The 16,901-nt window shown below is 44.5% G+C and overlaps 1 protein-coding gene across 1 annotated transcript in view; it reads right to left on the bottom strand.

Moving 5' to 3' along the window:
- HUNK (hormonally up-regulated Neu-associated kinase) overlaps positions 1 to 16,901 on the bottom strand; it is a 44,128-nt gene that overhangs the window by 14,163 nt on the left and 13,064 nt on the right. The window contains exons 2-5 of the mRNA XM_032680786.1: positions 13,177 to 13,469; positions 6,847 to 6,902; positions 2,599 to 2,734; positions 2,237 to 2,364 (exon numbers count right to left, since the gene is read on the bottom strand). Of these exons, the coding sequence (XP_032536677.1) occupies positions 2,237 to 2,364; positions 2,599 to 2,734; positions 6,847 to 6,902; positions 13,177 to 13,469 (613 nt within the window). The remainder of the gene's footprint in view (positions 1 to 2,236; positions 2,365 to 2,598; positions 2,735 to 6,846; positions 6,903 to 13,176; positions 13,470 to 16,901) is intronic.

The following is a 16,901-nucleotide window of genomic DNA, read 5'->3' as shown; positions in this document are numbered from 1 at the left end:
AAATGAAAAATGGTTTCCTAAGTGGGAAAAGTCAAACAGTAACTCCAAACTTCCCCTGTTGCTACACAGGTTGCTTTGGGTGCTCACGGTCACCCAATACTCTAACTTACACAAAAAAGTGTTTTATTGCTTAGTGATAACACTGACTATTACATGATGGGTCTGCATGTTCAGTAACTGTGAAAAGAAACATTGAAAGACAATGTACTGAACAAGCCAAACAGACTCCTACAAAAACTCTCTATATACGAATTTTACGGAAAAATAAAACCTGATTAAAGCAAAAGGTCCATAAACCCAAGAGGTTAACGACCACTACAATTCACAGAGCAGAGGAGCAGAGTTTCTACCCACTGACCCAAAGCTTAATGGTGGCAGGAACAAATGTCATCTTAAATCAGAGTGTGCCATGTCAGTGAATGTGCGAGGCCACTGGCTCAGATCAGGAACTGATGTGTACCTTTGTTCCCAGTGAGGAAAGGTTAACATGCTTAAATCTAGTCCATTAATTTACCATCATCTCTCCAAGTTCTCACAGGATAAACAAAATACTGCTTTCCCTGGAGACCAGTGTCCAGTGAGCTCCACAAATGCTACAGAGAGGCATTGGTGAGAAAATCTCACTTCCATTAAAAATGGGAGGCTGAATGAAACAATAAAGTGAAGCCTATCAAAAGTAATGTTATCTTTTTTTGCTACCCAGTGTTTGCCTTCCACCTTCCACAGGCCTTTTCCTGAGTGGTTCAGCCTTGAGTTGTCCCAGTGAAGTCAGTGAAATGTCCCACTTAAAAGAGAATGGGAAGAAAACAATGACTGGGGGAACAGTCCCTTGGTTCAAAGACACTCCATAGCCATCATGTAACTGCTCTTTATTGGTAAAATAATTTACCTCAGTCTAGGAGGTAAATTTTTTGCCAAACTTGGAAAATGTTGACTATGCCATGCAAGTCCCTGGATTCAAAGGTAATTTTGCAAATGACGCGGGACTTGGCATCTAGACAAGTGCAGCAGGAACCAGTCAGTGTAATCTTTCTTTTAATTTACTCAGTGGGGTTTTAAAGCATGTGCTAGAGCATTAAAACAGCCATTTTGTGCAACTGAATCCTAACGGGAAGTGTCCGGAGTGGAAATTCCAAACACCCTAATTGCGCCAAACAGACAGCAAAAAGCAAACAAACAAAACCAACACCAACAAAACTCCACCAAACAAAAACCAAATAGAAACCCCCAAACAAACAAAAACCCCATACAGAAACCTGCAGCATCCCAGCTCACTTGTAAACCCTCCACTTTACAACATGCCACAATATGAACTGCTGGCAGGAAAAGGGCCCTTCATACAGGAGCTGAGTGAACAAGGAACAACAGGTTACGCAGGGATAAAACCCAGGTGATAAAACCCTTCCCTCCCCACTTCTTCCACAGGTAAATCTGTGCTTGGAGAATTCATCTCGTGACACAACTCTCAAGGGCTTTCTCTCACACCCTGTAACAATGGTTTCCTTCCTCAGCTGCCCTTTTTGCACTTGCAATCTTTTCATTTTACTGAACGTCCGTTGCAAACAGGCTGCCAGGGAAGGAGACAGAAGCTCTCCACGAACCACCAATTTGGCATACAAAAATAAAACCCAACTGCCAAACAGAGCTCGTTCCAAATGCTGACAGTGGTCTTGCTACAAGCTGAAAAATGATTCTGTTGCCTAGTGACACGGCTCTGAAGCAGGAATTAATATTTCTAATACTAATACATCAACAATTTTGCATTTTGTGAATACATAAAGGTTGTCCCAGGTCACTGTCCCAAAATAGCTTTCTGAGCGCATGTCATTACTACTCCATAATTAATGTGAGGTCATTTGAGGCAGTTTATCACTCAAACCTAGTCATGATAATGCCCAGGAATCTGCTACTCCAAAATAATCTGTTTGTCCATCCATACACTAAAATCTGAGAGTGCAAAACTGATCGACTACTCTACAGAAGCAGTTTCACAGAATTCCACAGGTTTGTCCCTTCTCTCACACTCAGCACAACTCAGTGTTTCTTCAGCTGACATACAGAAGTCAGAGCAAAATGAGTTCTGCTACAGCAACTCCTGCAGTTCTTTTGGAGGCTAAAATGAAAGGAAGTGTTTTTCCCAATTAGCACAACACACTGGCAGCAGGCGCCACAATCATTCCATGCAATGGCTCTGACCAGCTGGATCTGATCAGGTCCCACACACTCCTTTGATTACCTGAAGAGAGCTGGGTGGGAAAAGGGTTCATCTCTTTGTCCACCATCTTCTGGTATAAGGCTCTCAAGCTGAACGGTTCCACGGTAAAGGGCAGCGTTCCAGTCAACATGGCATACATGTTCACCCCACTAGGAGAAAACAGGGAGAAAAGGAAACCAAAGTGATCAGGAACAACGAAAAAACCCTTATTCTTAGTGTTTAGAGACTGTACTTCATCTTTAAGGCCTGACACTATTACATTATTGATGCCCCATCTCTGGAAACGCTCAAGGTGAGGTCGGATGGGGCTCTGAGCACCCTGATGGAGTTGAAGGTGTCCCTGCTCGTTGCAGTGACAATTATAAAGTAGAGAAGTAACTCACATGGACCAAACGTCTATTTTGGGCCCGTATTTCTTCCTTGCCAGAAGTTCAGGGGCTGCATATGCTGGGCTCCCACACTGGGTGCTGAAGGGATCAGAATAACCCAGGATGCCTGCACAGTTGCTCAATCCAAAGTCTGTGAAAGGCACAGAGACAGAGTTATGAAAGACAGTCACAGTCAGACTGCCCTAGAACACAAGTGAAAAAGAAAGAACGTTTTTTCTTTCCAAAAGCCAAGCAATGGACTGCCCGAGGAAAAAAAAAATTCATCCACATGCAAAAATTTCATGTAATCGGTTTCTACGAGGTGCTAAATAACCAGAGATTTCCACAAACAAGAAAAAAAAGTCTTAGAATATGCACAGTCATCAACTTCAGACACAAAGCAACTCCGTTTCACTGGGAACTGGATGGCAACAGCCAGAGCTGAGCTCGGCCCAGGCACGGATGTGCAGAGGGCCACCAAGGGCTGCTGTGGCTTCCACACTGCTGCAGGATGTTATGGAGAGGCCAAGTTTAAGTGGGCAAGGTACAAGCTCCGACGGGTGGAGAGGCAGCGCTCCAGCTCTGAGATAACACAGGGAGGTCCTGGAGCAAGAAGGGAATGTCTTGACTTGGCTGCCCCCTCCCTGACTTCTGCCTTGAATTGTTGCATTTCTGGGAGTATCTGCCACTCTTTTGCTGGCAGTAACAACAAGGGACTGGCACAGGCTGGCACCGGAGACCAGAGGGAGCCTCTCAGCAGGAGGAGGCTGAGGCTTCCCAAGTGCTCTCAGGCAGCCCAAGACCAGGCTGGCGCCGGGAAGGGTGTTCCCAAAATCTCCCCTTGTCTGCTCTGCAGGTTGAGCTGGGCTTAGGGAAGGATCTTAAAAATAAAACCACTAAGCAAGGAAAGGAATCAGGGTCACACTGGTGGCAGATGTGGATGGTGGCAACATGCAGCCAGGGGAGGGCAAACTGCCCCTGTCCGGGGGCAGCAACGGTTGGCTTGGGAGAAAGCAATTAGGAGAGCTGGCAGAGAAGGGGAAATCAGCCAGGAATCCTCAGAGCATTAAAGGGCAGACACATAAGCCTTATTCCCTTACAAAACCAGGCAAAAATATAAAAATGCTTACCAAAAAAAAAAAAAAGGCAATTATCAGGCTGCCTGTGTGAGCTGGAGTGCCCAAATGGTGGCACAGCGCTTTCCACTCGACTGGCTGCATCTCTGAGAGCCAGACAAGCACAGGGAACACAGGAATCACCATATTTCATATGTAAAGAGGCTCAAGGGGGCTTTCCTGGAGAACACTGTCAACACTGAAGGGGGAATCAAGACAATTTCCTTGCCTCTGATGGAAAACAATTGTCTCTGGACACTGATTAATCATCCCTGTTAGATATGTATTATCCCTGGGGCTTTTATAAATACTACCGAGGCTCCATTAACTTAATTAACATATTCATTAGCTGTGGCCCGAGATGAGTTATGTCAACTGTAAAATACATTTAAAGACTCCTAGAAATGATATCTCCACACAGCACCATTGCTGGTCTTTACCCTAGAGTGTCATACCCCCTCCAAATTACTTCTCTATACTATAATGTCTTGCAATCAAAGTACATAAGGGCTGCATTCTGAAACGGTGTAAATAAGCATCTCTTCATCAGCGGCAGTGGAGGTTTTCATTCTCTTCTTTTATAAACACCTTCTCTTCAATTATAAACATCTTATTCACTCCCTACAGCTCATTCATCTGAGCTGCCATACATTTTTTCCCCCTAGTACCTGCTGAAATGCAGAATGTGTGCAAACAAATGCATCCTGAGGACAGGGATTTCATAGCCCTGGAAATGAGAATATTGTTATTAACACTGTGGCAGCACATCGTGATCACAGTGTGTTTTTTATTGAGGATGCGCTGCCGAGCTTGGTAAGGACGGTGTGACCACCAGCGTTGGTAATTCCACTGCCATTCCTGCCTCTGCCTTGGGCTCCCTTTCAATAAGCCCAGCTAATTACAGAATTCAGATCAAAGGCCACCCTTGGTTTTCCAAAGTAAATATTATGACATGGAAACTCCCCCACCCCCACCGTTCGTGCTATCGGAGTATCGCGTCACACGACTCCTCTGCAACGCCTCCAGGAAATCAGCAGTAATCCATGGATATACAGCCATCTCTGCAGCTGTGGCAGCCAGAACAGGGAAAGAGCTGTTAGACAGAAGCTCCTGGACAAGATGGACCAGCAGAGCTGAGTGTCACAGGTGCACCAGCAGGACACCAAGGACTTCGCATGGCCTGCGAGTGGCTTTTCACAGCACCGGGTGGGAGATGAAGAGAAGTGAATCATTTCCAACATTCCCAGTCCTGATGTTCTTCAGTCTGATTAACAGACTGCTAAGAATAAGTCCTCTTAAAGGGAACTTTTCTCAGAAGAATATGTAAGAGCACATCATAAACCACCTTGTCACACAGCTAAAAAGAGTAACAAAATCCAGGTGCCATTGAGCAGCTGGGTGAAGAAAGGGACTTGAGGCATTCAGTTCCCACTGAAATGCATGAAAAAGCAGGGACTTTGAATGTCACCCCCTGGCACCTTTCAAATCTTCATTTCACCTTTTCTTCTCTCTTTATGGTGGGTTTTCTTCATTTCACAGCTATTACAAGAACCAGCGTTGCTGGTGAGATACAGCACGAGCTGGCTGCAGTGTTAAATCTGGTTTTACTTACAGCAGATTTACTACTACCTTTGTTTTGCTACAACATACCCAGTTGGATGGTGGGATTTAATTGCTTTGTTTTAAAATACATACTGTGTGCAATCTGCTTTGCTTAAAAACATCAGGCTGCAGACCTGAGGACAATCTATTTCAACTCCAGTGAGGCCACAGAAGATCAAACCGTCTCTTTTCTCTATTCTTCCCACACCACCCACTGCAGGGAGACCTTTCCATGCAACCAAAGCCAATGAAACTGCAGGAACAGTTGTGAAGTACATTCTTTTTGGCACAGGAATTTTAATTGTGCACGTATCATCTGATTAGGTCTTGCTCTGGATGTCAAGTTCACATATTGTTGTGTAACCAAACACCCAATAACAGGGAAGCTGCAGAAGTTCTTTAAATCCATCAGATGCTCACACAGCACTGTTGCAAGCCATCTGGTCTCACTTATCTGCTAAATCAAGATAATGGGTGGTATCCACCATTACTGGTGAATGATTCATGGCAACATCTCAGTCTCCTCTTGACCCACGGCTGAGGTAATGCAGAGTTCTCTCTGCTGTTATTTTCCCAGATTTGGTTGATTTGCTACAGGATAATCACCGAAAGTCAGAGCAGCATTTTCAAAAACTGAATTCTCCCAGTAAAATTTGAATATTTCAGATTTCATCAACCATCCTCCTCTCATTTGTCTGGAGATGCACGTGCTTTATATGTCAGTGAGTGTCCACTTGACCCGAATGCCAAGTGTTTTTCATCACTTTTCAGTCCACAAAACCTTTTGAAGGAAGTCGGTTGAGTTTTGAAGTCTGCAGCCACAGACTCTGCTGCAGGCAAAAGTGTAGGCATGGAAATAAATATAAACAGATGTTGGGCGCGTATTTTATGAAGGGAAGATTTTCTTTTCAATGCCCACAGTAACATTAATGGGAGTTATGCAAGGCAGTGAGAGACTGTACCCACCAATGATTAATCTAAAATGTCTGCACAGCTTGAATGAATCGAGCCCCACGTACAGCTGATACCTAAACACAAACCAAGACTCTATCGCTGATCTTTTTTATTTTTTAACAGCCCTCCGAACCAATTTCGCACTGGGTGCTGGAAGCAAATTTAACAAATATAAATATAGGACCGAATTTTGCCAGCTGCTAAAAATGTCCTCAACTCCCACTGACTTCAGAGGAAGCATATGCATACGGGGGCAGGATCCAGCCCTTAGCAAATATGAAATGATCAGGATAATAAAATAAATTACTTCTGTGGTGTCAATTCTTGAATTCTCTACAAAGTTCCCAAGCTGAATATGAAAGCTGTGGTTTAAAGATGCAAGATTATGCTCATACCCAGTTAAAGCTGAATTATTTGGATCATTTTTTTCAGGAGATGCTGTCAGGAACAGCTTGATTGCTATCTATACTCTCCCAGCTCCTCTCTGCAGCAACATTAGCAATTGTCACATGGAGGATTATGAAGTCTCAAAAAACCTCTCTTTAGAAAACTAACAATTTTAATTACTGGAATTGCCAAAGTGGTTTCATACCAATGAGCTTGATATTGTTGTCTTCATCCAGTAACAGATTTTCTATCTTCAAGTCTCTGAAAGAAAGAAAATATTTTGAGTGAGTCTCCAAAATAATGAAGTAGCTTTCCCTCGCTCTCATCAGTGTATTTACAAGGCTCATGTATAATAACTTGCATAATGAAAGCAGCACACATAGTTCCACATTCAAAGCAGAAAGCCCCGTGCACCCTCTCCAGAATTAACAGAGCTTTCACACACGGCTTCACACCTATTCTTCAGGCACAAAAACGACTTTAGAAACATTTAGAAACGTTTGTCAGTACATCCTGCAATTAAGCAGGCTCTTCACACTTCTCACACACTGAGAAAGTCTGCAGAAACCTCACAAACTGGAAACATTTGAAACACGTGTTTTTGGAACGGGAGGTCGCTTTCTCCTCGCTCTTCACAACCAAAGGCCACTGGAAGGAATGAACTTTCCTCTGCAGGGATGTGAGGGGTCAAATGTCCGTCCCCTGCCCTTGCCTACACGGGAGAGAAGAATCAACCTGCCCTGAGGGTGAAGCATCCAAACTCTTCACAGGGGTGGTCAGCACTGGTACTGGTAAAAACAGAGTCTACATCTCTGTCACAGGAGTTTTTCCCCCCTCCCAGACATTAAATATTTCTGGGATATCCACAGCAGTGATGCTTCTCCCGACATGCTCCGGAAAAACCTGGATGATAAAGCCATCAGCTGTAATGATGGGAAGTCAGTGATATCCATGGTATTTTGCCTCTGTGAGGCAAAGGGAGTGATGAAGGATGCCTGTACTCCAGATGAAGACAAAAAGCTTAATAAAATAAGACAAGTAAACCAACCAAGCCCAGCTAAGTACTTCCACAAGGAGGGGTCTGTGAAGGAAAGAAATAGCCATGAGCTACTCCAAGCCTTTCCTGAACTGCTCCTCTCCATTTCATTTCATGCTCATGCTGTGTTTCAAATAAAACTGAGGCAGAAGAGGACCTGCAGGTAGGATGACACTCACTTTACCAGCGTGACCACAAGGACCTTCTCCAAACTTAAACTGAAATCAAGAGAAGCACGTGGAGCTTTGGGTCACACATTGCAATGTCTCAAAGCAAGGACAAAGACCATTTGGAAGCTCTGAGTATATTAAACATCAGCGAAGAAGACTTTAAAGACAAGGGAATGGAAAGATGAAAGCTGTAAGTTGAGGAGAAAAGACATGCAGGCAATCAGAGTAACAACTGAGAGACAGGAGGACTAGTCAGGAACACGAGACAAGATATTCAAAAAAGCATTCAAGGTTAAAAAAAATAAATTTAAAAAAAAAAGGTAAATATTACAGGGCATTTTAAAGCTATTAGAGGAAAAAATAGCAATGTAAATATCAGCCCAGTATAGAGTGCACTCAGCCCTGGTTAAAGATGTTTACCCATCCGTCTATTCTCAGCAGATTTGCCAGTGAGCGGTAACTGATCTAATAGTCCATATGCCCCACATTTTTTGTCAATCCCAATATGAAAGCACTGTTTTTTGGAGTGACACCGGGAGCCAGGACAGGAGGCTTTTACTCCTTGATATAACCTAAAGAGAAAATTTAATTATCTTTTACAAAGAGAGGCTTATCTGAGTTGCTCATAAGACTTGTGCTCCAGACCCTTCATTGGCTGTCTTAGTTTGCTTTTATTTTTTAAACCCTTTGTAAAACAGGGCCTGAAATTCAGGGCTCCACTTTTGGGACTTTGTCCATTGCAATGAGATCATGTTAACATCCAAACAAAGCAGCAACTCTGGACACTTTCAAGTTCCCTCCTTGAAGTAAATCTGATCTTGCTCCTTGCTGTCACAGCTCCTCAAAAAAAACAGGACCAAAAAAACGTTACCTTTTCCTGAGGGGTTAGTTCCATGATGCTGAGAATGTCTCACTATGGCACAAGTTAGTGAAATCTAGGAATAATGAAGACACTCAAGGCATTCCCACAGTGTGGAGAATCAGCAGATATTTATGCCTTTGCAGCCTGTGAAGCTGGCAGCAAAGAGGTAACATTCCCTGGGTCTGAAAATACACCATCTTTATGGGATAAGTTCATTTGGGAGTTTGTTGATGGGGCTGATTCATCCCTGGCTTTGCTTAGAGCTTCTCAGACCACTTTGGAAACCTCAACTCCAGCCAGTGCCTCCAGTGAGGAACACAAGTGTACTCCCAAAAGCAGTTTATATTCCGTGCCATGGCAGGCAGCAGGCTGCAAATGGGAGTTTTACATTTCACACTTTATTTCTTGTCTGGGGGAGGAAGGATGAGAAGGAAGGTTTTACCAGCAAGCAGCTGCAAAGCAGAAGTTGTTGGCTGCTGTCTCCTGCATCTTATTTTTAATCACAACAGCACCGCAAAAAAAAAAAAAAAAAAAAAAAAATCACTCCTTAACTAGCAACCCACAAGCCCATTCTGCAGCCCTGTGCAGGAGCCAGAGGTGAGATTTGGGTTCATCATCACATTTATATGTCAATATACATTTCAAAGGGTTTGTTATCAAAATACCACTTATTGAACCCGATTCTTCTGTCAGTAACATCCCTGAATTCCATGTGTCTGCCTCTGTAAAAGAGGGATTCAGTCTATTGTCTTCACTAAAATGATGTTTAGTTTGTTTACATCAGAGCACTCCAAGAGAATGCCCAAAGGTAATTTTGAAATCTGACATAAAATAGGAAGAGAAACCAGCTCCGCACTTCAAAAGAGGAGTTTGTTCTGTGGTGCAGGATGTGTCATAAATATTGCATCAGCATCTGGCACTTAAAATTAATAGGATGGAAGTTATCAAAGCCAACATGTCAAAGGAGCAGGTACCAGAGCAGGAATCCTGTGCCACCCTGAGCATCTGGATTGTACGGCATCACCTTACTCTGCTCAAAACCTCAGAGCCTTTTTTGTGTCTTCCAAGCTCCTGATCTGCTTTTAATCACCAAATGGCAGTGGAAGGTACAAATATGCTGCCAGGAGGACAGAAAAAAGGGGGAACACAGAAAGCTATCTTTGCCACCAATACATCGTTAAATTCCTTTCTTTGACATCCTGACAGTAATTGTACTGAATGGGATTGAGTTTTGTTAAAACGACTTTAAAAGGGTTGTTGAGAATTTCCTGTGGGATGCAGTGGCAAGCACCAAGGCTTTCACTTCGTTTTCTCTGCTGTCCTTATGCTCCCTAAGGGCTTATTGTTCATCCTGCTTTCTGACAGCGTGAAGGGCTGTGTAAACACCCTCTGCCAAGAGAAAGCTTTACCAGATCCTGCCATTTGGGTTTGTTTTCCTCTGTCAGAGGGAAAGATAAATATTCCTACCTGATTCACAGCTGAGCTTGTTGCAAGTATATTTTTAGCAACCAGCCAACCCTCCTGATAGAGGGAACGAAACACAAACGATTACATGAAATTATATATAGACTTGTGGCATTTTGCTTTCAGCAAGCAGCCAAGGAGTTCTCAGCCCTGGACAGCCCTCACCAAAGATGCAGCTTCTGCACTCAGGAACTTCATCCATCTCAGCACATGAATATTTATAATTTTAAACACATCTATACAGCCAAACATGAGTTTGGAGGTACTTTTACATCTCTAAATAAAATGAGGTTTCCTGAAGTTCTTTAATTTTAGGCTTTTCGCACATCAGTGCCTCTTAACAGAAGCATTTCCATTGAATTCTGGATCCCTGGACTTGTCCAAAGACCAGAGATCAGAGTGTTTTTCTGCCATGCCAAGACTGCAAGCCATGAAGCTTTCTGAGTAATATTCATGGAATTATGTAAGCAAATTATATGCAACTTATTTCATCTGGGTGTTTTTTCCATCCTAAGTTATAGAACAGGGTAAGTCGTCTCTATTATTCCCTGAATCATGCAGACAAACCTAATGACCTTTTTGCAACAAAACAGCCAGGGAACACTTTTCAGTGTGAAAAAGTGAATGCTGAAATCATATGGAGAGACAAACACCAGCCCCGCGTTCTGGCCCAGGTTTGTTCCCCACGCAGCGAATGCAAACACCCACAGATCACCAAGCACATGAAAGTGCTGGTATTTTTACCTGCTTTAAAAATATCAACAACAACACTGCCATTTCATCCAGGGACAGAATGAATCACTGTTTTTTCCCCCCCACTCTTCAGTAGCTGGTTGAGTGGTCTGTTTTTAGAGCTGCCACAGTCGGAAGCCTGAGATGCTGAAGGACAACTCCTGGGGTAATTATTAATCTTTCTCCCTCTCTTGCTTGCAGAGAGCCAGGAGAATAAATCTGGATCACGCCACCAGAGCTTCTCCTGTGTCTCTACACTGCTCTACACGCTTGGTTGGCAGAACAGCTCAAGACATCGAACGGGTTAAGCCAGAGAAAATACTTGCAGATACATTGCCTGTGATTCTGTCAAATTTTATCAGTTTAGGCAGAATTAGACCTGCTCATTCACTGTGTGGAAGGCTCCCAAGAAGCAGCTCTGTGCTGTGAGCTGAGAACCAGAGTGGATGGAGTGGCTGCCTTTGGGGCAAGGATTAAACCAGCGCCACAGGGCTGGGTGGGCAGAGCTCAGCTGCCAGACCCAGCAGAGCATGGCAGAGCTCTCAGAGCTGCTTCCTCCCCCTGCTCACTCATATCCCTCACCCTCCAGGGTCTGGGAGCTGTGCTGTTCAGAGACAGCAGGGAGGGAAGGGGTGAGGGCCAAACCTGCAGCATCTGCATGGGAACTCGGGCTCCTCGGGCCCTAAAGCCCTGCCTTCCTTCCCACCACAACAGCCTGTTGATTCCAGCCTGTACTTAGGGAACAAGCTATTTTTGTACAAAATGTGGGTTTGAATCCTCTCTGAAAGAGAAAGGAATCAAAGCCAAGCCTACCAACCCCCCTTAAGTGCCTTGGCCACTACAAATTTTTCAGGGAGAGGAACTGCTGCTGCTGAACTCAGTCCTGCTGTTAAAAGCTGAACATGTTCATCTGCCCCTGACATGTTTTCCTCTGCTCATCTCAGAAACTTTGTTTCCTTCATCTCTCTCTCTCAATACCAGATAGCAATTGATCCCTTAAAGCAATAAACAGACTTCCTTCCTTGTCCATGCCCCAAACTGTGGGGTTAATAATTTAAAGAGATCAGCAGTCTTGTGGCTCATAGACAACCTGCAGAATGGACCTGGTGGCTGCTCAAATGTTTATATTACAGTGGTACCTGAAATTTAGCTCAAGATAAGACCTCAGCACTCTTGGGCTCACATGTGCACATAGCACCTTATCCCTGATGGATCACAGGGAATACAAAGACTCCAGACAAAAAAAAGCAGGTTTCAGAGCACGTGGAGTTCCACCAAGCCAGATGCACCCACGCTGCACAGCTCAGCACACAGCTGGGCACAGCTGGAGGAGCTGCCTGCACAGTGGCCCTGGGCACAGCCCTCCATCCTCCACACAGTCAGCAAATCCAAGGAAATGAAGACCCAGATCCTCAAAAGCATTCAGATGTCTGGCTCCTACAACCTGCCTACATAACCTAAGAGGATGGGGCCTACAAAACTTGCTCAGCATCATATGGGAACTGTGTGGGAGTCCAGACTTAACACCAGCTGGCCCAAATTTAGAAAGCAGAGCCTCCTTCTTAGCACAGTGCCCTATAAATACACCTAAGAACAGGAGAGGAGATATACTGGCTCGGACCAAAGGTCGATCCAGCCCACCACCCTCCTGTCTCCATAGCAGCCAAGAGCACTAAGTGGAGAAAGGCACCATGTGTGATACCTGCACCTGCACTCTCCCAGCCTCTTCCACTTGCTGCTTGCTCAGGAACTTCAGAGGCAGCTACTCCTGATTCATCAGCCCTCCACAGGCTCCTCTTGGATGAGTCCTGTTTCCCCTGGAGCCCAGGTGATCTTCCAACTCCCCACACCGCTGTATTTCCACCAGGAAAACAACAACCACCTTCTCAAAGAAACAGCAAAATGATTCACCAGCTCACGCTGGTCCAGAGCTCTGAAGAGGCAAAACAAGTGCTTGCAGGGAAAGGGCCTTTATTTTTGGGATGCACAGGTTATCTCTATGGACACAGAACCACAGAATATCCTGAGCTGGAAGGGACCCACAAGGATCGTCTCCTGGACATGGAGCCAGCAGGTCTCCTGTGTGCCCACTTGAAGCCACACACCTGCTAAGGTGCTTTCTGCAGATACCTTCTTGTGTCTAAAACACAAGCATCTAAACAACCCTGTGAAGAGCAGCTCTCAGGAATATGTCTTCACAAGGAAGTGAAGACAACACAAAAAAAAGTCCAAAATATCGCTCCCTTCACCAGGGAGGGTCTTTAGGGTTACCTGTGGACCACTCCTGCCCGGTGGAGATGTTCCACCGCCAGGATGAGCTGCCGGATGTATTTGCGCGCCTCGTGCTCCTCGAGTCTCTTCTTCTCGTAGATCTTGTGCATCAAGTTGCCCCCAGGGCACAGCTCCATGACAAGGTAGTAGCTGTTTTCGGTCTCCAGGATATCCAGCAGCTGAGCAATGTTTGGGTGGCGGATCATCTGCTGGATCTGCCCTTCCCGTCGCAGGTTCTTGGTGACATAGGTGTCCTTTTTGGCTCTTTTCTTGTCAATGACTTTCACTGCCACCTAAGGAAAAAAAAACCAGGGGGTGGGGGGACTGTTAGCAATCATATGGGTGATTTATTGCTTTAACCTTGTATAAACAACCTCAAAATAATGAAATTTAAAGGATGTCCATCTCGGCTGACACACCACGGTTTCAAGCACAACTGCATAGGTCAGAGAAAGAGATGTTTTTCCAACCCCACTGACCAGACCTTTCTTTATTTCCTTGTCCAATGACAGTCAAAAATTACAGCAAGGAAACAAGTAACAAAGCAGAGGAAACAATCCCACTATCTACACACAAGCACTTTGCACACCAAACACCGGGCACTTCTTTAAACTGTTTACTCAGAAAGCCTCCAAGCTAGTGTTTACAGGTTTTAAGTGCCATTTTTAGCTTTTCCTGGCTTTGAATATGCAACTTGAGATGATGTGCTTCCACGACGATTTTCTTAGACTATAGTCAAGCATTAGCTTTGCATGATTAAGCAGGAGAAAAACATACTATGAAAAACAAAATAATTTTGGTAACCACTCTTGTGGCACGTTTCTTTTTCCCTCTTTTTCTCTCTCTCTCTCTCAAGAGAGCTGGAAAGGGACTTTGGACAAGTGCATGGAGTGACAGGACAAGGGGGAATGGCTTCAGACTGAGAGTGTAAATTCAAATCAGAGATTAGGAAGAAACTCTTCCCCGTGAGGGTGGGGAGGCCCCAGCATAGGTTGCCCAGAGAAGCTGTGGCTGCCCCATCCCCGGAAGTGTCCAAGGGCAGGTCGGAGCAACCTGGTCCAGTGGAAGGTGTTTATAGATAGATATTTATTCATTGAGATTTCTTATTTCAGTTGGGTGCTGCAGGTCATCTTCCAGGTCATTTGCACCAGAAAAAAACCTGAACAGCTTTTGCCAAGCTCAGCGACAACAGGCACCACAAAATCCTCCTCCTGGGCTCCTCATTTCCTCAGAGCTCTGCCTCTTGTCACCCAAGTGACAGCTTTCTGGTACTCCTGAAGGATACTGATTTTTACATAATGTGAAGGAGTCCTGTTTGCACGGGTACAGGTCAAATAAAACACACAGAAAATGCCACATCTACCTCCTCAGGGGGAAGGACAAAGATGCAGCACCCAGATCTTTGCTGTCTGCCTGGATTTGGCCTTGGAGGAGTTCCTGCATTACCTTAGTAGTCCTACAATGAGTAGGAATAACAAATATGGGGAAAACTTCAGTTTTATTTACCCTCAACTCAGAGAGAAGCCTCTGGGGCTTGGGTTTTATCTCCAGCTTGCACAACATCCCTCCTCACAGCCAACAGACCAACTACTCCCAGCAAACTCTCCTCCCACCCTGGCCAACTACATCCTGACAACCCACAGCACTGCAGCCTGGTGGGTTTTACCATAGGGAGATAGGTTTGGAATAATTTATCTGGCCTCCTTCCCAGCCTGAGAAAGTGCCAAGCACACATCAAGGACACAACAGCTCCCTCTCTGACTGGCCTTACCTTTATTTTTTCTGCAAGCAAAGCAAAGGGTAAATTAGCGAACATTTTGGTTTTCCTGTCGAGAACAAAAGCCACAAAAAGCACGGTCTGGAAACATGACAACAAAAACAGACCCCAACCCTTTGACACGAACGCCTTGAATCAAAGTCAAGTTTTATCAGCAGAGGAACTGAAGAGTAAAACTACAGGAATTAAGGCTTCATAGTCTGTCCTAAGAGCCAGAAGCCAATATTGCTGAGTGTGTTATGAGCTGGATACATTTCTGCTATGAAAAGATCACTCTGATGACAAACCCCTGATAAAGAGATAAGGCTGAACACCACACACAGACAACCGCCTGGGTGAAGCTCGGGGCAGCATCAGGACCACAAACACCTGGAAGCCACATTCCTGACTAGTCATATTAAAGAAAGATCATTTAGTCATCAGATAAATCAGCAGGTAAATCAGAGCTCAACTGCATCATTTTTCAAACCCTCAGGTGGATTCACCAAGGAAACAGACTTAAATTAGTACATTATTTCATCTAATAAGATAAAACTGAGCACAGAGGCTGGCAAGGGTTATTTTGACAGCAAACCACACAAGTTACTCTGGTGAGGACAGACAATTTCATGGGTTACAGAAACATGAAATACCACGCTGTACACTGGCAGCACATCACCATCTCTGCAAAAATAAATAATAAATAATATAAAAAAAATATTTTCCACCGGGTACAAAACATGGAATGTTAACAATATGGAGCAACAACCTGTTATTCATATTGGTAAGTCACCCCCAATTCATGGATCAAAATAAAAAAGGGCACATTATGACATGTGTCCACATCTGCTGCCCAGGCTGAGCTCAGCTGGTTCAGGGCAACCATCTGAACCCAGAAGACAGAGCCAACTATGTGACTACTTGAGGACCTTTTCACCATCACAAAGAATTAACTTTCTATGCCTTAAGGACAAATTTTCTCCTTGATTTTGACAGACACTTGGTCAGGCACCCCACCCATCCCAGCTGACAAGCAAAGGTACTTTCAGACTCACCCCGACTCCGAGCTATCCTTCCCCCTTCAAGACTCTCTGCATCAGGTACAAGAGACCCCCCAGCACAGCTAACAAAGGTGGAAAACACAGATTTGTTCCAGCAACAGTTTGATCCAGGGATCAAACTCTGCAGGCAGTTACTCCGGGGCTGACTTAGCTAAATATCCCTGATTTTGAGTTCATCCTGAGTTAGACTGAGGCAAGTGAAGACCAAATGTGCCCCGACACATTTAACACACACGGCCTCCTGTGCAGGGTAGATGCGTGTGCATGCACCTGGAAATTTCATTCATGCAGAAGGAAAAAGCATTCAGCAGAGAAAATACTGTAGATGTTGGGTAATCATAAAACAAACACATTCGAGCTCTCACAGCCTACTCAAGACATGCCAGTGATTCAGCTCTGCTCTCCCAAGTTTCAAGTAGGGGCTCTTTGTTTCTGCATCATGCCTATCTCCTGACTCGAATTCTTGGCCAATATTGGCACAGAGATAAAAAAAATAAATAATAAAGCAAGTAATCACTCCAAGTATGTAGCAACAGTGGCTCTTGACATTCAACACTTTGCTTTTCCCTAAACCTCTGCTATGTAAACAGATAAATGGTTTAGGTTATTCTGTTTTATGAGATACAAAGATGAGTAATAGCCCATATTTTTGGTTCCTGAGTCCTAGAATTACACTGTTGGAATGAATTACTTTCCTGAAGTTTATGGTGTGACACATCATATGAGCAATTGCTGCTTCTCTCGATCGTCGCACTAAAATAGTTCAGGTTGGGCTAAAGCATCCAGAAGTGGAGGTGAGGCAAGTGCAAGCACCACTCCTTCTCCACAGATCCTCTTGGAGAACCAAGCAGCTACATCACCACCAGCAAACACGGGCACGTGTCATCACCCAAACAGAGGCACGTGTT

This window comes from Chiroxiphia lanceolata, chromosome 2 (assembly GCF_009829145.1).
Source record: "Chiroxiphia lanceolata isolate bChiLan1 chromosome 2, bChiLan1.pri, whole genome shotgun sequence".
NCBI classification, from domain to species: Eukaryota; Metazoa; Chordata; class Aves; order Passeriformes; family Pipridae; genus Chiroxiphia; species Chiroxiphia lanceolata.
Note: the sequence above shows the minus strand (reverse complement) of the source record. Positions and strands in the feature narration are given on the sequence as shown.